This window comes from Equus caballus, chromosome 15, assembly GCF_041296265.1.
Source record: "Equus caballus isolate H_3958 breed thoroughbred chromosome 15, TB-T2T, whole genome shotgun sequence".
Lineage (NCBI taxonomy): Eukaryota > Metazoa > Chordata > Mammalia > Perissodactyla > Equidae > Equus > Equus caballus.
In genome coordinates, this window is record NC_091698.1 from 70,334,102 (window position 1) to 70,355,688 (window position 21,587).

General features: G+C 42.1%; 1 protein-coding gene and 1 long non-coding RNA gene across 6 annotated transcripts in view; one reads left to right on the plus strand and one right to left on the minus strand.

The window, feature by feature from the left end:
* LOC106781702 (uncharacterized) overlaps positions 1 to 20,521 on the minus strand; it is a 32,438-nt gene extending 11,917 nt beyond the window's left edge. For 2 of the 5 annotated variants that reach the window (XR_011426097.1, XR_001378389.3), the window contains exons 1-3: positions 19,782 to 20,511; positions 16,112 to 16,209; positions 10,692 to 10,876 (exon numbers count right to left, since the gene is read on the minus strand). This is a non-coding gene — a long non-coding RNA (uncharacterized lncRNA). Of the gene's footprint in view, positions 1 to 10,691; positions 10,877 to 16,111; positions 16,210 to 19,781 lie in introns of all 5 variants that reach the window. The other 3 variants (XR_011426098.1, XR_011426099.1, XR_011426096.1) reach the window with 3 other exon arrangements.
* The window catches only part of LRPPRC (leucine rich pentatricopeptide repeat containing), a 107,910-nt gene continuing 106,596 nt past the window's right edge, over positions 20,274 to 21,587 (plus strand). The window contains exon 1 of the mRNA XM_005600023.4: positions 20,274 to 20,989. Coding sequence (XP_005600080.1) covers positions 20,841 to 20,989 — 149 coding nt within the window. The 5' untranslated portion in view covers positions 20,274 to 20,840. The remainder of the gene's footprint in view (positions 20,990 to 21,587) is intronic.

The window sequence follows — 21,587 nt, forward strand, 5'->3', positions numbered from 1 at the left end:
CCCAAACCCAGTCTTCTAGTGTTCCTTGGCTTGGAGGATGGCCTCACTAACCCCCTGCTCCTCAGGCAGAAGTCATCCTTGAGTCCCCGTCATCTATATCCCACCTACCACTAAGGCTTGATCATTCTACTTCTCATCCATCTCTCAAATCTGTCTCATCTCTCCAGGGCCTTAGTTCATCTCATCATCTCTTGCCTGAATTATTGCAAAAGTTTCCTCTAGTCTTAACATTCTCTCCAATCCATTTTCCTTACAGAATGATTCTTATAAAATATAAATCTGACAATCCTGGCTTAAAATCTTTCAGTTATTCTTGATGATCCATTATTGGTTCATTGTTGTTAGTGCCATCAAGTCAATTTCAAGTCCTAGCTACCCTGTGTACAGCAGAGCCGAGCCCTGCCTGATCTTTTCGCACTATCCTCTCATCTTCCGGGCTGTATCAGACAATGCTCCCCTGCTATTCATAGGGTTTTTGTAGCAAATTTTTCAGAAATGGGTGGCCAGGTCCTTCTTCCTACTCTGTCTTGGTCTAGAAGTTCTGCTGAAACCTGTTCGCCATGGATGAACCTGCTAGTATTTGAAATACTGGTGGTATAGCTTTCAGCTTCACAGCAACATGCAGCCACCACAGTATGACAACCAACTGAGGGGTGGTGTGGTTCCCTGACTGGGAAATGAACAAGGCTGTAGCAGTGAGAACACAAATCTTAACAACTAGTCCACCAGGGCTGGTTAATATGATGCAGCAATTCTACTTCTGGGTTCTGCACTGTTATTAGATGTAGTTTAATTGCCTTAATTTGACTGACTAGGCCCTTCATGACCAACTTTTGTCATCTACTTCCTCATCCCTTTTACTCCTTGATCCAACAAAATGAACTATTCCTTCCTCGACAGACAAGCAGTGGTGAACCAAGAGTGGAATGGTGACAGCAGTCTGCCCTGGATGGAGGCAAGAATGGGAAGATGCATTTTCTGCAGGGAATTTTTCTTTTTCCTGAGGAACAGTGGCCCTGAGCTACCATCTGTTGCCAATCTTCCTCTTTTTGCTTGAGGAAGATTGTTGCTGAGCTAACATCTGTGCCAGTCTTCTTCTATTTTATGTGGGATGCTGCCACTGCGTAGCCTGACAAGTAGTGCTAGGTCTATGCCTAGGATCCAAACCTGTGAACCCTGGGCCGCTAAAGTGGAGTGCATGAGCTTAACCACTATGCCACTGGGCCCGCCCCGTAGGGAATTTTTAAAATTTAAATTGGTATTGTTTGAAAACCAATTTTTGAGTAAAAAATTGGAAGAAAAAGAATTGAGGAAAAACTTCCTTCTGTCCTCTTAGGTTCTGTGGCTGGGTGTAAGAATTAAACTGACATAAGACTGATTAACAGGAGAAAAGTGTACACATTTTATTTAACATTTGCACATGCACACAGGAGTCTTTATAAGGAAAATGAAGACCTGAAGAAGCAGTAAGGACCAAGAGCTTATATAATTTTTAAACAAAGAAATGATAAATTTGTGGAGCGGTGACAAGACAAAGGGGTTCAGGGTAGGGGCAGTAAGTCAGCCATGTGCACTTGTTTCAAGACTAAGTCTGTAACAGTCTGGAATGGTTCTTGCTCTTATGTCTCCAGCCCCTATGATGCTACATATTCCTGTGGATATGTCTTCCAGGGGAGATCATCCAAATGCACAAAGCACCCACATTTCTTGCCAGTAGATTTAAAATAACAACAACAATATACAATAACAGTGATTGTAAAAAAAAACATAATTTTAAACACAAATAAAAGCTCCAAATGGAAATATTTGAAAGCTGCTAGAGTCAGTCCTGAGGAACCAAAGACCTGGAGAGTATTGCAGTTTCTGGAATTTATTGTGAAGTGGAATTTTTTATGAATCTCTACCAAACTCTTCCTAACTATTTACATGCTTGTTGTTGCATGTGAAAGGAACTTTTCAAAGTTAAGTCTAATAAAAATGTTTTTGATCAACTATGAGTGAACATAGATTGCCAAGTCTGGCTGTATTGACTGTTGAATGGGAATGTGCAAAGAAAACCAGTTTTGATATAATCGTTGACAAATAGGCAGAAGTTAAAGCTCAAAAATGGAAACTATAATGTTATTATTCATTCAGCTACAGACCAATAAGTAGATACAAGTTTTTCTCCTCTCCAAAAAAAAATTTATGAAATTTAAAATATCATTTTATTACTTTTTTGTAGTAATATCTATTTTATTTATTTAAATTTTTACAGGCATAATTATATACATGATGTTCAATAAAAGAAGGTTTTCACTATCTGAAGTTTTTTTCTGGCCATTATTCCTTTGTTTCATCTCACGATTATCACTGAATAATTGTGATGAATAGAGGAGGGGGTATTCAACAAGAATTTGCACTGGGTATCCAATACACTAGGTGCACCACTGCACACCAGGCTCTCACAGCCTGGGGACCTCAGCCTGGATTGCACTTTCTCCTTCTTTTGCCAGGTAACCTGCACTCATCCTCAGGCCTTAGGTAAAATGATATCTCTTCTGGGAAACCATCTTTAAACCCTCCCCAGTCAGAGCTCCTGTATATTCCCCTTTGGACCTACATTTCCTTTTTCATATTGTCAATCCTTGTTTAGTTGTTCATTACTACAGCTAGCTGGTGAGTAGCATAAGGATAGGGCTTGGGGCCGACCTGGTGGTGCAGCGGTTAAGTGCACATGTTCCGCTTTGGTGGCCCAAGGTTCGCTGGTTTGGATCCCGGGTCCAGACATGGCAGCGACTGGCAAGCCAGGCTGTGGTAGGCGTCCCACGTATAAAATAGAGGAAGATGGGCATGGATGTTAGCTCAGGGCTGGTCTTTCTCAGCAAAAAGAGGAGGATTGGGAGCAGGTGTTAGCTCAGGGCTAATCTTCCTCAAAAAAAAAAAAAAAAAAAAAGGATAGGGCTTGTGTTTTTCTTGCTTGCTCAATAAGTATTTGCTGAGTGCATTAAATAATGAATGCCCCACTCCCATGACACCTAAGGAAACACAACAAAGAAGTAACTAGCCTGAACTATACAGCAAGTCTTTTGGTAGAATACCCAAAGAAGGAACTTTCTAAAGATTTTATTTTTCCTTTTTCTCCCCAAAGCCCCCCAGTATATAGTTGTGTATTTCTAGTTGTGGGTCCTTCTAGTTGTGGCATGTGGGACACCGCCTCAGCATGGCCTGATGAGCAGCGCCACGTCCGCGCCCAGGATCTGAACCAGCAAAACCCTGGGCTGCCGAAGTGGAGCATGTGAACTTAACCACTCGGCCACGGGGCTGGCCCCAAGGAACTTTCTATAGAAAGTTTTCTAGGAGGAATTCCCACAGCAAACTTGTGAGAATCAAAAGAACCACCTTTAATTTTACCTTCCCTCTTTTTCCAGTCCCTACCTCTCTCAATGCCTTAATATCACAGAAGCGTCCCAGGAAAATTCAATGTGAAGATAAAGAAAATCCACTAGAAAGAAAGGTAAAGTAAAAACCCACTAGAGATGTCTAAGAACATATTAAATATAAAGAGGAATAGGGATTGAGGAGAAGATAGGACCAGGTGTGGGCAATGTCCCCGCTAAAGCAGAGCTGCGAGGAGCAAGCCCTTCCTTCCCAACCCCCTCGACCTGCCAAGGGCAAAGTTCTCAGAAATGGGACGAGTGAAGGGGCAAGAAACTTGGTTCTCCAAAGGTGATGCCAATCCAGAGGAAAGAAAATAAGACTGACTCCTGGGGAGGGGATCAGAGAGCCTCCAATTTTTCTGAGGATCTACTGCTAGCCCAGGTCAGCAGGTAACACGAGGCCAGGCAGCCTGGCTGGGAAATGTCTCAAGTTCTTCTTGTCTTCAGCATTTTCACATGAGGATTCAGGGTGACAAACACTCACAAGTGACCCAAGTTCCTGAAAGCCCTGGGTTACTTGTGTTCAGGGATCACACCTAATCCACAGGATGGCTCACAGGGGATCCAGAGCAGTGCCGCAGCCCTGACCAGCAGAGTTGCCCCAGGAAGGTAAAATGATATGATATGAGAATATCAAGTGTTGATATAATTGTTGATAAGTGTTGATAGTGTGATGATATCCACGTCCACTGTGGATAATTGAGTCTGCTTTCCCAGCAGAGAAACACAGTATTCCATGTACAGAATTGCTGTACTGATTAAAACGTATGTTTTGAGGCAGAAAAAGATTCCCTCCATTATAGTCAGACTGAGAACTTGCATGTCAGGCTGAAGCCTCATACAAATTAAACAAATGAGTAACAAACTTTTTTGGAGAGGAGTGTACAATGGAAACACTGTCGGGATATAATTATGATCTGGATTTTGATCACTACATTCTATTGAAGACATCTGTGGTATACAGTAGTTATGTAAAATACCTGTACACTGTTGTCAAGTGGCATTTTAGAAAAGCATTGGGGTAAAGTTAATTTTGAAGAGCCTCGGAAACCACGGTGATGATTAAATGAGGAGGCCAACACTGCTTTCTCTTTGCTACAAAGGAATTCAAGAGAGGAGAGGGGAGGGGGATGACTAGTGGCAATCCACTCAGGTCTTGTCTGTTTTTCCTTCACTTCTAAGAGGTTCTCAGTCTTCATAGTCTACGTTGAAGGTCTAATTATAGGACTGGTACACAAGTGTAGCCTGATAGAATTTTCCCAAATAATTAAACTCAACAAATAATTACAGATTGCCCTGTGGCACATACAACATAAGCCACAACTACTGCTCTCAAGGAATTTACCATCTAGTGGAAGAGAGAGAATTCAAATGCACGAAGGACCAATATGCAAAGCTATGCACCGTAGATACTATTGGGCCTTAAGTCTCCTTACTTAGTTGGGGAATTAGGAAAAGTCTATGAAAACGAAGGGCTTAAAAGATGAGTACAGTCTTCAGAGAGAGACAAAGGTGAGGAGTGTTTAGGGCATATCAGGCAGAGGGAATAGCAAGAACCATGGTGCAGAGGCCCAGAAGGTCTGATTGGGGCAAAGCACTAAACAAAGAAATAGAACCTTGCAATGGGTGATAGTTATCAGTATGAGGTCAGCCTGGAGAGAAAGACTGGAAGAAGATCCCATGAATGCCAATGCCATGCTAAAGACTTAGAACAATAAGACTGCATTATCCACCGAAGGTTTGTTATCAGAAAGTAATCCCATCAGAGCTGTGTTATGTTTCCAACAAGAGCAAAATTGATAATGCCCCTCAGTGACAGAATTGTCCCTTTTTAAAAAAGAGAGATGTGCTGCAGATCATTTTTATAGATTCTAAATCCCTTTATACTTCTCTTCCCATCCTTGTCTTTCTCTTTTAAGCAAAGAACACCATTCTACCCTGGCTCCAGCCCCAAAATGTCATTTAGGCCCAATTTCAAGCTAAACTTGATTGAGAGGCTTCCAAATGAGAATTAAGAAACCAGAAAAAATTCAGAATACGCACTTAGAATTAGGCCACTCAGCCTCTGCAGTTTTCTGTCCTTTTCTATCTTGGGCCTCAGCAGGAGGCAAGCTGGGGGCATCAGACTAGGGATAACTGGCTGGTCTTAGGGTGCTCAATATCATGGACAGCTGAGTTCTATGTGTTCCTACTCAGGGAAAGCTGAGTCCAGAAGGGCAAAAGCAACACTTTAAATCTCCCTATTTTCTTATCCCAGAGCCTTCAATATTTGTAAAAAGAATTCGTTTTAATTTTCTGAAAGCTCCAAGTTTTCTGTGTGTGTGTGCGTGTGTGTGCATGCAGATATGCACGCATCTGTACATCAAGTCTCTAAAGGGAGAACATGTGGGGCTCTTCTCTTCCTGGTGGGAGCCCAAAGAAAGGGAAGCTTGGTAGAGGGATTAGTCTTTGAAATTCACTGATTTGGTGTGACAGATCTACTACCTCAAGTCTAAACTCCTGTGCCTGGAGATGCAGGCTGTAGCCGTAGTATCGCTGTCCATGGTGCTGACACATCACTGTTCACTAAGACATGGTTGTTTCTCTTAACTCTGAGACACTGATGATGGGGAATTAAAGGTCCTTGTGAGCACTTACTTCAAAATGGTCATAGCTGTGTGTATTTTATTTTCTATCTGAGGAGTAACTTTAATTTTTACTATATTGCAGCACAAAATTATGATTTACATAACCCAATGTATGTAGAGAATTCAGAGTTCTCTACTTATAACTCTGTCTGGCTTTGAAAGTACTCTACATTCCAACCATAATACCTGCATAGCCTTATCTCCTTCTTTCAGCACATATTCTCAGCAACAGTGAGCAACTGCCTCTTCACCTGTCACATGCTACTGCCATTCCCCCTCTATTTCTTAGCTCATTCTGTTTTCCAGACTGTAGTTCCCCTCACCTTCTATGAGTCTTTTCTGCCCATAAAAACCCTACCCAGATTTCAAGGCCCAGTTCCTACCCTGCCTCCTTAATGAAACAAACCTTCCTTGATAATCCAAGTACTTTTAGTTCTTCCTCTTCAAATTCCTTCAGAATTTATTATTTGGCAAATGTGGCATTTCATCTTGGACCACAGCACATTTGGAAGGAAATCTCAACTTTAATTCTGTGCCAATGTAGTACAATAGAAAAGCCATGTGTTTTAGTATCAGACAATTCTCGATTTCAATTTTAGCTCCTCCATTCCCTAGCTTGAGTGATGTACCTAACCTTTTGGGGCCTTACTTCTTCTCTAACCATGAAGCATAAATATTTACCCTATATATTATGAAATTATATATGCAGTATAAATTATTTGGCATACAATAGACTCTCAATAAATAGGATTTTGCTCTCTTCTTCACTGTAGCCTTCATGCCACCTAGCAAAATGTTGAACACATGGCAAATGTGGCTTTACTGAAATGTATACAAAATTCAGCTAGTCTACTTGTCTACTTTCCTTGCTGTGTGCAAGAAACTGGCCACCTCTGATCAAGCACATTTTGGGCAGAGAACTGTCCATAAAGCCTGAGAAAGTAAATATAAGAGAGATCATTTGGAGAAGACGTTGAAATACTTAGCTCTTGAAATGGTTATTGTGATGGTTAATTTTATGTCAACTCAACTGAGCTAAGGGATGCCCAGACAACTGGTAACATATTATTTCTGGGTGTGTCTGTGAGGGTGTTTCCTGCAGAGATTAGCATTTGAATCGGTAGACTGAGTAAAGAAGATCAACCTTATTGATGCGGGCATCAGCCAATCCACTGAGGACCTGAATGGAAGAAAAAGGCAAAGGAAGGGCAAATTTGCTCTCTACCTGAGCTAGGACATTCAACTTCTTCTGCCCTTCGACATCAGAGCCCCTGGTTCTCAAGTCTTTGGACTTAGATCGGGATTTACACCATCAGCCCCATGATTCTTGGGTCTTTGGACTTGGATTTAGGATTGGCTCCCATGGTTCTCAGGCCTTCAGATTTGGACTGAATTCCACCACCAGTTTGCCTGGTTCTTCAGCCTGCAGATGGCAGTTTGTGGGATTTCTTGGCCTTCATAATCCTGTGAGCCAATTCCTACAATAAATCTCCTCTTACATATTTCTATATATATCCTACTGGTTCTGTTTCTCTGAAGAACCCTGACTAATACAGTCATGCTCTTAGTGAAGGTCTGATGATGAGCGCAAATACCGTGAAGCCATTCAACAACATGGGCACTGGAAAAGAATACACGCGAACGCAGAAATCTGACTCCTGAACAACCTGTGCCCAAAACGCTTTAAAATTCAAAGTACAGTGTTGGAAGAAATTTCCACCCTCTACAGTATGCTAAATTTTGACATTTTTCGACATTTTTTATTTTCTATTATCAGAAAGGGCAGAATTTCTTCTGAAAAAGAGAAGAAAAAGAAGATACACAGAATATCGGTTTTAAGTGTTATTTTTGTTCTTGAAAAGGCTTCTCATAGACTTTAAAAGAAAGCTTTTTTCCTTCAGAGATTTATTTTGATAGAATTATCTGAGCCTTGTCAGGGAGAACAAAATTTTGTGAGCCTACCATACCAGTAAAATGCCAAATTATATGCTGTAAGTTTTTTGTTTTAATTATCTCTGGGTCCAGTCAAAGACAGAAAAGATTTTGAATCCAGAAGTATTAGCATCTGGAGACAAAAGAGAGCCTTCACTGAAGCTGTTCCCCCAGGGCTTGTTTCCCAAGCCCTAGAGGCTCCATCACTCAGGTGGGAAGATGCTCTACCCACCCCCTGCTGCACCCCCATGGCCACTACCCCTGCACACTTTTCTTCTGGAAATCCAAGGAGTTTACAAACATGATCAATTTCTCAGCAACTTCTTTCAAAAGCTTTAAGCCAGCTTTATAATGAGTAACAGGACATAAGCAGACACACAACCCCCCTAAAAAAAAAGTAACATTTTGCTGAGGGCATTAAGTCCACACTGGTCTATCCTGGTCACAAAGAAGTAGCATAATACAGTGGAAAGAGTTTAGACTCTAAAACCAGACACACCTGGATGTGAATCCCAGCTCTACCACTGTCCAGCTCTGCTAGTTTGGGCAAATTACCTAACATCTTTGAGTCTGAGTTTCTTCATTTGTAAAGAGAAGATGATAATATCTATGGTGAGGGGTCATGGTTAGGATAAAAAATATATATGTAAAATGCCTAGTGTACTGGCTTGCCTGTAGTAGGAACTCAGTAAATGATATGCTGTTAATGTAAGTGAAATCTGGGACTATGATATCTGACAGACAAACTTTAGGTGTTGGAGACATCACGGGAAGGCTACTGTGGGTGGAAAGAAGAACCAAGAGGGAGCAAGTTAGTGAAGCTGAAGAAATGAGCAGAGGCCACGTCAGGTAGGATCTCATGCAGCCATGGTAAGGGCTTTGGATTTTTGTTCTAGTTGTGATGGAAAAGCCATAAAGAGTTTGACTAGGGGAATAAAATGATTAGATTTACGTTTAAAAAAATATGACATTGGTTGCTGTGTGGAAAACAGACTGCAGTTGAGCAGTTACGAGGCTATTACAGCAGTCCAGGGGAGAGCTGATGGTGGTGGAAGGTGATGATGCAGGTGGCAAGAAGTGTTTTGACGTGCAATAGATCTTGATGGTGGAATTGACAGGACTTGTCAATGGAGTGGATGCATCGTGTGAGAGAGAGGGGAGGAAAAAATATGATTTTCAGGTTTTTGCTCTGAGGAACTAGGAGATAGGAATAGCCATGAATGAGACAGGGAAGACTGCGGGAGAAGCAGTTTGGGTCAAAGGTATTTATTAAACATCCAAGTAGGAATTGGAGACTGGACCTCAGGGAGACGTGAGATAGGAATTTGGGTGTCACCATCATAAAGATGGTATATAGAGCCCTGAGACTAGAGGAGATTCCATGTTAGAGAGAGAAAGAACCCAAGGATGAGGCCCAGGGCTCTATAATGTTTAGAGGTTGGCATAAGGAGGGAATCCAGTAAATTAGACCTAGGAGGAATATTCACCTCTGGATTTGGCTACATAAAGGTAGTGGTAAGTGGAATGGTGGGGACAAAAGCCTGATGAATAAGTTCAAGAGTGAATGGAAACTGATGAAGTAGAGGAAAAACCAGCATAGACAACTTTTTTCAGGAATTTTAATATAAGGGGAAAAAAACAAAACAGGAGTTGCTGGAGGGGTAATTAGAGTCTAGAGGTTTTTTTAAGATGGAAAATATATTAGAATGCATGGTGATGGGAATCATTTGGCAGAGAGGGGAACTTACTGGTACAGGAGAAAGAAAAGAGGATTTCAGGAGTAAAGTCCTTAAGTAGGCAAGAGGAGAGGAGATTTGAACATAAGTGGGAGGACTGGCCTTACACAATGGATTATAAGAACAAAGGTCAGGTTTATGGGCACAGATGCACAAGGCTGGTAGAATAATTGTCTTGCATGTTCCAGAACAGGGCCTCCAGAACATTACTGGAGAGTATCCTATACTGGGGAGGGTGGCATTCTATTAGTATGAGATTTCATGGCACAATATAGGGAAAGTTAATTTTATTTTTCTCCTAGTTCCCTTCCATCGACCCCTCCTGCAGTCTCTGTGGCTTTTCTAACCAGACTCCAGCATTGACACTGCATGCTAATGAGACAACACTTGGTCCAATCCCAGGCATTTGTTTCTGAATAATTAATCTGGCACTTTACCAGCACCTACGAGCTTTGGTTTTTCTGATGATTAAATAAAAGGCCAAGGCTCTTAACAACTGTCAACTAGCTCTTCGGTCTGGTTTAGCTCCACATCATATTAACACACTGGGAAGTCTGGACCGATCTGATGAAAGGAGAATGCTCTCCTCCCTTTTGGCCCCCCACCAAACCATAGCTCAGACAGCAGAGGGTTCAGCTTAGCCATTACAGGAGGATGAAGGAGGAGAGAATGTCCTGACAATTCTGACCCTTACACCCATTTCAAGCATCACCTGGACCTTCTGGATTTCCTGAGTCTCTTCCAACATTCAAGTGCCTTGTTTTTGTTTGCTTTCTGGCAATTCTCACATCTCTCTCCTCTCCGTCCTCTACTCTTATATTTCTCCTGAATGTGATCAACATCAGCTTAAGTTCCCCAGACTGTGTGACTCAAGCCCTAAATTCAAAATAAAAGAAAGTCTCCTTCCCACTGAGAATTAAAAAAAAACAACAGGTTTCTCTCAGTTCAAATTTGAAAATGCCAAACAGGAGCCCCACCTTTTAGCCCCACAAGCTTTGAGATTTCTTTAAAGATGAAGATGGAAGAGAAAGAAGACAAGTTAGCAACCGGTTTTTGCGAAGTCCTGCTGGCACTGCAGAGCTTCCTGAATTCACAAGGGGCATCGGAGGCACTGAGATGGCAGAGATTGTTGTGGCAGAAGCAACTGGAAAATGTCCTGAGACTGAAACACAGACAGATTAACATTACCCCAGTGGACACTAATGACTTGCACTTTGAAATGCCAGAGGCTCATACTGCCAGTTAAGACAAGGAAAAAACACATTTCTAGTCTCCAAAGACCTTAGATCTTTCCAAACTCTGCAGGCAAATGCAGCCGTCGTGAATTTCTGCAGCTGGGCAGCCCCTTTGCGCCGCTAGGGGAATCATTGCCAGAGTTGCTATGGGCAGTGTAGTCAGTAAACCTGAATAAAACAATCACGGAAAACCTCCCAGAGGTTAAGTTAGTAATGAGTCAATTTATAATTCAATGCAATCAAGCCTACAGCACTTCCACATACCAAGCTTATTTTAGTGGGACTAGGTAAACCACTCTTTCCTCTGAACATTCACAAGCTCAACAAATGGGTTTCCAAACAAGTTTTAGATTTACCATCGACAGATAATTAGAATGTCTTTTTCAATCTCTGCCATCTGGATAAGGTAATTTTGTCCCAGCATGGGCATTTCTAGGAGGCAAACAAAAGTCAAAGAGGAAAGAGCTTGCTGGAAGCTTTCTCAAAAGGAAAATCTTTTAAGAACCGTTCAACAAGAATGTTTCCGCACCAATTTGATTAGCAAAATAAATGTGGGCTCTGAGTAGCGCAGATCAACAAAAGGATAGTTGATGTAACTGAAGGAAAGAAAGATCTGGTTAAACATCTAAAACCACAAAAGGATAGGAACTGACACAATGTAATGTCAATCTCATTAATTCAGTCCTAAATGAAACTAAAATTCACAAGTAAAAGGTTTCTAACGTCAATTTAGCACTTCCAAATCTGGTCAACAAATAACTTAATGGTGCATTGTAGCAGGTGTTACAAGCAAGGGGAGAAGTAAAACTGGATGAGTTCTCTGTCAATTTCTTTTTTTTTGTTTTTTTTTTTGTTTGTCTTTTTTAAAGATTTTACTTTTCCTTTTTCTCCCCAAAGCCCCCGGTACATAGTTGTATATTCTTCGTTGTGGGTCCTTCTAGTTATGGCATATGGGACACTGCCTCAGTGTGGTTTGATGAGCAGTGCCATGTCCGCACCCAGGATTTGAACCAACGAAACACTGGGCTGCCTGCAGTGGAGCGTGTGAACTTAACCACTCGGCCACGGGGCCAGCCCCTGTCAATTTCTGATACAGTCAAAAAGGCAAGACCAACAGAATGAAAGGGGAGAGGCTGGACCCACGGCAGAGTGGTTAAGTTTGCGCATTCTGCTTCGGAGGCCAGGATTTCTTTGGTTTGGATCCTGGGCGTGGACATGGCACTGCTCATCAGGTCATGTTGAGCTGGTGTCCCATATAGTACAACCAGAGGCACTCACAACTAGAAAATACAACCATGTACCAGGGGGCTTTGGGAAGAAGAAGAAAAAGAATGATTGGCGACAGATGTTAGCGCAGGTGCCAATCTTAAAAAAAAAAAGAAATGAGCGCTCCTGTCTTCTAAAAAAAAAAAAAAGAATGAAAGGGGATACAATTAAATGCCAAAGTGTGAGACATTGATTGTAAGTTGAGTATAAGATGTTCAGAAATGAGAGAAATCAGTGTAGGCTGGGGTGGAAGAGTTCCTGGGAGGCAGAGTAGCAAAAGACTCCAAATGAACCCAAATATGTCTTCTACTGGCCTGCCCGCCACTGTCACCATTATTGTTGTGCCTTTGCATTAAGGCCGCTATTTTAAAACAGTACAGGTGGCTTTGGAACCAGCCTGTCTGGGTTTCAAACCTGGCTCAACCATTGACTAGCTGTATGATTTTGAGCAACTTAGCCTTTCTGTGCCTCAGTTTCCTCTTTATAAAATGTAGTTAATAATAGAATCCACCTTACAGAACCATTATGAAAGTTAAATGAGTTAATTTATGTAATTCACTCCATAAATTTATAATTTGGAGTGCATCAGAACCACCTGGGGAATTTATGTAAAATATATATGTCATGAGATCTGTAAAAGTTGAAGAAACTCAGCCCTCTAGAGCAGCTAATTATATTGGGGGAGATGGTGTGGTGGCGCGCAGTTTAGAATTTAATTGAGACTTTTTTTCTTTGAAAGTCTTATTTTTTCCAAGCCACTTGGTCAGAGTCCATTTCACTTTTGCTCTAGGGTGTCTCTCCTCAATCTCTTGCACTATTTTGCTGTGATTCCACATTTTGGTGTGTTAGTTTCAATTTGGAGTATATCTGATTTTTAAAAAACTCAGTTATCCTTGACTTGTTCCCTTTTGTTGAAACTTTGGAGTAGGGCTTGGTTATATTTTAATCTTCCAGCATTTTCAGTGCAGTATGTTAAAAAAAAAGTAATGAAGTTATAACCAACAAAATGATAAAAGAAGAAATTATGAAAACAAAAAGAACGAATTAAAACATGTAAATAATAATAATAAAAGAATCAACACATACTCATGTTTAGAGGAAGCATGCTGTTAAAGAATCAAACGTAAAGCTCCAGAGAATGACGATCCTATCCAAACTCAACAGGCACTAAGTTGGGCCTCTTGCTAGCGCAACAGGAAAACCTCTCATAGTAGCTTAAGTACACAGTGATTTATTGGCTCATGAAACTGGGAAGTCCAGGGGCAAATATGGCTTTGAGCAGGACTGGATATAGAAACGCCAATGAAGTCACCAGCCTCTCTTCAGTCCTTGGTTCTGCTTCTCTACGTGTTGTTCTCATTCTCTCCTACTACATACAGGTGTCTTCAAGGGGCAAGGAGAATGGCCACCAGCAATGACTGATTCCACATTTTCATAGCTCAATGATTCTAGGGTAAGACATCTTTCCTACTAGCTGCAGTTAGTAAAATTCAATGAATTACACCAACAGCCTTAGTTTGGATCCCCTAAACAATCACTCTAGCCAAAAGGATGGGATTGTCTCATAGGCTAGGCCTGGGTCATATGCTGATCCCTGTGACCAGACTGCGGGCGGGGACGGGGAGGGGAGATACTGGAAATCAGAAGTATGTATGCAGGGGAAACATTGTGGAACAACTGAAAAAAAAAATGCTGACAAAGTCTACTCCTAACATGCAGCAATAAACACATACCTTTCTTCTCACATATAATTCAAAAAGCACTTGAACATAACGCAACTGTCCCACACTCAACTGAAAACACACCCCTCACTCTTTCATGGGAAACAACCCAAAGACAGACATATACCATTTCTACATCCTGCATTCCTCCCAATCAGGCCTGGAAAGCAAGATGGGCAGCCAAGAACAACAGCCAAAGCACTGTCTTCGCAACTTAATGCAATGGGAAATCCATATATTCTTTACTAAGCCCAGGCAAACTCTTGTCTCCCTCTCCAAATTAAACTGAAATTATTAGAAGGCAAGCTGCATGAAAGTGTCCAACTGGTAAAAGATAAATTATTTTCAACCCTTAGAGACACACAAGCTAAAACAGAAATTCCACATTATCTATTGCTCAGAGAAAATTAAATATATTTTCTAGTTCCTTAAAAACAAAACAAACAAAAAATATCAGTTAACCAGGATATTTAAGAGACTCATGGCACATTTGAGAAATTAACAACGACTGTTAATAACCATTTCCTAAAGTTTACGTTCAGCTATTACAAGGATTATAACTGTTTTCTGTCTTGAAGGGACTCCGTTGTATAGTACATCGAAATGCCAATTATGTTTGACCACTATCCTATATTGATTTATGCAGACACTATCTGCCCTGTGGGAAACACATAAACTTTCAGCCTTCACACATGGTAACACTGGGAAAATATCAGCAACAACCCTTGTCGCCAGTGCCGGTTACTTTCTGACAGTAAATGACCCTGTATCTGTCTTCCCGGTTTGTGAGCTTATGAAAGAATTATTGTTTGACAGAAGTGTTGCTGAAGGGTGTAACAATGACAAATTGGACCTCCACTTATAATGAGAATCTTGGGGCTGTGTGCAAATAAAGGTCTGAGCAGAACATTTTTTTTGAATAATTGGGAATTACATACATGAATAAATTTGGATATGAAAAATGTAGTCACAGATGAAAGAAGCCCCTGATTCATCAGACAAGTTGCCTTAAGAGGAAATACAATCATAGCTAAACATTACATCTGCTGCTTCAAATATGTTAAAGCTTTTAAGCAAAATTGGCTTTTAAACTCAAGGCAATCACTTGGTTCTTTGCTCACATTATTTTGAATGTATTTGTGTGAAAATTGGAGGAGACTCCAAAAAGGCTGACAAACAATTATGAATTTTCAGTTCTATTTTCTGATTCTTTGGAATTCATAATAAATTGTTACGAGGCCAAAAAAACGTTAAGTGACCAAAGAGAAAGGAGATTAATGTTCACTGCCTTGTAGATTTCAGGGTGTTGAGTATCATTCTTTCAGCTCAGAATTTTGAAGATAAACGTTTCTTTTTGTAAAAAAACTTTGGTCTTAAATGAAAATCTTTGTCTTAGATTGTAATGGCTACAATCTTAAATATTCCATATTTTATGTAAAATTATTTAGCGACAACAGCAAGTTTTGATGTTTGAGCAACTATTTGCTGGAGAAATCAATTGACTATGTTGCTCCCATGACCAGGTCTCCAGCTCTCAGAGGTACAGGCTGGTACATTTGTCTGCCTGGTTCTGTTTACTTGGCATTAATATTGACATGATTGAGTACAGTGTTTTTCAAATTCCAAGTCATGCTGTATTAAGAAGTAGTGAAATAAAAATACAACCAGCATTTAAGATGTTTTTCTTTATGAACATTTAAAAACATAAGAAAGTAAAGAGAAGAGTAAAATGAATTCCCATACACCCATCACCCAGATTCAACAATTACCAAGATATTGTCATGTTTGCTTCTTATATCCTTTTGTCCTTTCTTTTATACTTTGGGAAGTATCTTAAAGAAAATTCCAAACAGCATGTTAATTTACTTCTACATATTCCAGCATGTATCACTAAAAAAGTATATTTTCTTACATAACAAAAAAGTCCATTATCACACCTAAAAAAATTAGCAATAATTCTTGATATTGTGCAATATACCTCAAGTGTCTAAAAAATGTCTTCTTATAGCTGGTTTGTCTAGATGAGGATCAATCAGTGTTTTTAAGAAAATAAGATAGAAAAAAAAGGATTAGTAAATATCCAAGGGCATCATATGTAGTAAAGCTCATTATTGTTTTATGAAATGTCTTTTCGTATGTGTGTATTTGTGTCATTTATAAAATGTATTTTCTTACCATTGGTCACAGCCACAGAAGCATGAAAGTCACTGGTCTAGCGATCCTCTCCTTTACGTAACAGACTGCAGGCAGACTTCTGCATCCAAGAACACTTTCTGCAGTTTAAGGAGGGATGTATGTACAGGAAGGAGAGCATCATATCTTTGCTCTTGCTGTTCCCTCTGCCTAGAACTCCTCTGGCCACTATGTCTACTATTTCACTTCTTCCCCAGTCTCCAAGGGTTGAAATCTCATTCCCATCATGGAACCACCTTCTTCTCTCCTGCCCAGCTGTCACTTGGTCTGCCTCTTCTTCGTTGTACTCATCACACCGCCTTATATAATGGTATCTGTATACAATATGTATTTTATCCTCCCCAATAAATTAAGCTCATCAAGTGCGGTATGCATAACTTCTTTGCCCTGAGATGTAACTTACCCTGCACTTTGCTTACACTAAACAGTTAATAATTGACTAAACTGAGTTAGGAGCTTGAGACACTAGCTATAGGTTATTAGACAGCGAAGATGTTAGTATCAAAAATCAGACCCCAAGGAGAGACTGGAGAAGAGCCCAGAGTTATGAGGTTTAAACCTGATGACGAAAAGCAACAACAACAATAATGGTAGCTATATCATTTTTCAGAGCTCCCTATGTATCTGGTACTGTAAGTACCTTACTTATTTTATCTAACAGTCCCCAAAATCCTAGAAGGGGTAGATATCGCCAGTTTTACACATAAGAAAACCAAGTAGTTAAGTGCTTCTTGCACTTGCAAAGTTTAGCTTCTAAACTGTCCTTCCTAATAAGATTCTGTTCAGAGACTATTCCATTCACTGGGACATGGACCCCTAATTTTCTAAACAACATTTGCAATTCATTTCATAGTTTAGAATAAGCTTAGGGAGAAACCAAGGAGGATCAATCTGGACTTCTCTTCCATTTCACAGCTTCTGTAGTCTAAAAAATCTGAGAACTTGGGAAGCGTGAACTGAAAAATAAGAAAACACCACTCTCTCTTCCTCCCTTACACACGTGTGCATGCACCTTGCACATGTTAACAACTATTCATCCTTCAGACCTCAATGTAAGGATCCTTTCCCTGGGAAACTTTTTGACTCCCAGGTGAGGCATACTGTCTCATGGAAACATGTCTCTTTCCTTCAGAACTCGTTTCAGTGTGTAATTCATTTTGTGTGATTATTTGATTAATATCTGCCTTGCCCTCTGGAATGTAAGCTCCATAACTGTAAGGACTACTCTTGCTTTTGCCCATATTTTTTCTAGCACTTAACTTGCTGTCTGGCAGATTTTTTTTTTTTTAGGAAGATTAGCCTTGAACTACCATCTGCCACCAATCCTCCTCTTTTTGCTGAGGAAGACTGGCCCTGAGCCAACATCTGTGCCCATCTTCCTCTACTTTATATGTGGGACGCCTGCCACAACATGACTTGATAAGCAGTGTGTAGGTCCGCACCCAGGATCCGAACCGATGAACCCCAAGCCGCTGAAGCGGAATGTGCGAACTTAACCACTGTGCCACTGGGCTGCCTCCTGCCTGGCAGATCTTGGGTGTTCAATAAATAGTGAATACATTCATGAGTGAATAAATGAATGCTTAGACAAATTTCATCAGCAGTTGCTTCATACTTCAAGGGGGCGCCTCGTACAGAAACAGAGAGAATGTTGGTAGGGAATTAAGGGTTTCAGGGCTGGAAGCAATCAGAAGAGAGCACTCACTCATTCTCACCACTGTCTCTCCCAGACTTGTTGCATCTGTGACTACACACCTTTCCTTCTGTGACAATCGCTGGACTGTCTGGATTCTTATCTAAAGTCAATCCCTTCACTTTGGTACTGGATCCCATCGCCTCTTGCCTACTCAGTGTACTCTTTCTCTCTTTCACGCATTATCAACTTTTCACTCCCTACTGCAGCACCATCCAATAGAATTTTCTATGATGATGGAAATGTTTTCTGTCTATGCTGTCCAATATGGTAGCTACTAGCTACAATACTTGTAGCTATTGAGTATGTGAAACGTGGTCAATTACTGAGGAATTGAATTTTTAAAATTTTATTTAAATAGTTACATTATACGGATAACTCCCATCAGCATCAAACATGCTATTATTTCTTCCATCTTAAAAATAATTAACCTCCCTTGACTTCACACTCCCTTCTGGATACCACCCCCATCTCTGCTCCTTCCTTCACAGTACATTTATTCTACAAAAGGTTTGTCTACACTGTCTGTCTCCACTTTCCCCTCCTTCATGTACTCTTAACCTTACTTCAATCCATCTTTTGACTCAACATGTCACCAAAAGGGCTCTTCTCAGCACCACCGGGGACCTCTGAGTTGCCAAATCCTATGGTCAACCTTGAGCGCTCATTCGACTAGAACAGCAGCATTTCATGGGGTTGATAATTCCCTCCTTGAAAGACTTCCCTCTCTGTTTTTTGAGACGTCACCACTCTCTGTTGGTTCTCATCCTACCTCTCTTGCTATTCTTTCTCAGTTTCCTGTGCTGGATTTTCATCTCCATTATCCTCTAAATATTGAAATGTCACAAGCCTCAGTCCTTGGACCTCATCTCTTGTCTATCTGTATTTTCTTCCCAGATGCTCTCATCCTTTTCCATGGCTTCAAATACTGGGTATAGACTGTAGACTTCCAAATGTATCTCTAGCTCTGAACTCCAGACTTGTATGTCAGACAGCCAACCTCCTACTCAAAGATGACATTTGGATGTCTAACATGCACCTCAAGTTTAATATTCCGGAAGATGACTTTTGATTTTACCTTTTAAACCTGCTTTTCCCTCAGTTTCCTCCATTTTAATCAGTGACATTTTCATCTTTCTAATAGCTCAGGCCCCAAATTTTAGAGTCATACTTGACTTACACCCCACAGTCAATCCATGAGTAAATCCTCTTCATTCGACTCTTTAAAGAGAGTGAGAACCTGGCCCTTTCTCATGATCTCACCTGTCACTCCCCTAGTCCAAGGCACTACCACCTCTAACCTGGATTATTGCAAGAGCCTCCTCACTGGTCTCCCTGCTTTTATTTACCCCTATTCCCTTAAAATAACCTCTCCAAATAGCAGCCAGAGAGATCTTTTAAAAATGCAAAAGGACTCATATCACAGCAACACACCAAACTTTCCAATGGTTCCCCATCTCATTCTGAGTAAAAATCAAAGTCCTTACAGCCACCTATAACACCCTGCATGATCTGACCCCCCGCCCCCCCCACTACCTCAGGCCTCCAGGTCCACTGTTCCTCCCTTGCCCACCCTGCTCTTTTCTCTCACCTACAGGGTCCTCCTTATTGCTCTTTGAAGGGGCTAAACATGCCACCCTCAATCCCTTTACCTTGATTTCTTTTATATCATAGTCCTTATCTGTCTTCCCAAACTAAACTTTGGAGCACTTAATGAGTCCAGTCTTGGCCTGTTTTGTTCTCTGCTGTATCCCCATCTCAAATAGTGCCTGGCACTGAATATGTTTTTAATAAAGGTGTTGAATGAGTGAATAAACTATATTCCTAATACGTAGTAGTATAATCCAGAGTAAATCATTTAACCTTTTTTGGATCTAATTTCCCTAATCTCTCAAAGGAGAGGTGAGCTAGATAATCTCAAAATACACATTTATTCAGCAAATATTTAATGCAACCTACTGTGCGCCTGGCAGTAGATGGGTGCTTCCGCTACAAGAAAAGGTCACAGTCCTTGCTCTCAAGGAGTTTGATGTCCGCCGGGAGAAATAGCCAAACGGGAAATTACCGCGGAGGGCTTCCAGAGGAAACTTCTGGAATACAGTTAGGTGAAGGGGGAGTGGAAGTTTGTTCCTGGCTTCCCACGTGCGCACAGGGAACCTTTCCAGGCCCTAAACCCAGTGAAGGCAAGGGCCTCCTGTTCCGCGAGCAGATTTGGCTCCAGACTCTTAGTCCTATCGTTATCTTACTCCGGTGCCAATGCCGGTGCATTTACTGAAGGAAAGGGCGGGGTGGGAGTCGGGAAAGATGAGTTCAGTTCCGGCTCTAAAACTATACCACCTTTGCTAGAATGCATCTATTTCGTAAAGCGAAGCACTGCTTATGGACTTAGGCTTGGATCTACGTATTCCTTTTCACGGCCCCCAGGCCAATAATCACATCATATATAACCTCGGAGGCCCGGAGCACAGTGCAAAGGTCTTCAACGTTTCTTCTGTCTCACATTTCTGAGAGGTACCGCATGTTCCTATCAGGTAGCGCGGCAACTTCGGCGCTGAGCAGGAAGCGCCGAACGTCAGCTGCAGCACCTGCACTCGGCGAAGAATCACCCCGTACACTCCGGGATCTTCACAGTTGACTCTTCTGGAGAGTTCCCAGGGCTTCTTGCAAGTTGGCCTCCCGGCAAGCCCCTGCGCTAACCTGGGAGGAGTCGACCTCTTCCGACTCTACCAACTGGAAAACGCAGGGGTGGAACGACTGAACTTGCTGAGATGAAAGATAAAAGCCGGAAAGAGGAGCGTCCTTAAACACTATATCAAGCTACTTTATCATTTAAACATGGCATGGGCTCACGTCTCGTCGGAGAAATAGGTTTTTCCATCTTCCAAGCTAAAGCAACATTTGTCTTCCCCTACATCTGGCGCGCCCGGCCATTGGTCTCTCCCGCGCCGGGCGACCCCGCGGTCACGTGCTCCCCCTGTCCTAGCCGAACGTGCATCCTGCTGTGGGGACGGTCGAGCCATGGCAGCCCTGCTGAGACCTGCCCGCTGGCTCCTCCGTGCCGGGGCGGTCCCGGGCCTCCCGCTCCCCCTGCGCCTCCTCGCGGGCGGCCCGGGTCGGCCTCGTGTTGCCCTCTGTCTGCCCGCCGCTTGCCCCGGGCCCGCCGCCGGGTGAGTTGCCCATGCACTTCCTCCAGCCCGCCTGCAGCGCGGGCGCCCCCCGGGGTCGGACGCTGGTGGGGACCGGGTCCCGCCTGTGCCCTCTCCACGCTCTCTTCGCCGCTCCGGGGCCAAGCTTCCCGGGGCCTCGGACCATGCTCCCCGCCTGGGGATTTTTGGGTGACGGGGTCGCCCTCAGAAGGTCATGGCCGCGCGCATGGCTTGCTTCCGGCTAGGATCCTGCCCTCGCCGCCCCGAACTGGGTCTTCCTGCTTTCGCAATACCAGTGGCCTATGAAGCTGAGGGGGGCTTTGAAGACTACTGCAGGGGTCAGGTGTTCCCCTTCTCCTTGGGCTTGACCGGCTTGGGTGCTGCCCCACGTGCAAGCATTTTTGGTGATCAGGAGCCACCTAGGATTTAGATATCGAGAGCTTTGTTTTTGGAGTAGGGGATAGGTTGGGAATTTGAGGTGAGCTAGAGATAGCTTAGAGATGGACGTTTAGTTATGGTCGTTTGGGCTTTTGGCTACATTTTCTTGAATAGTTTTCCTGCCAGTATTTACGATGGTGTGGTATGGGTTGGGAATTGTCACAGTAGGCTCTGTAAGTGT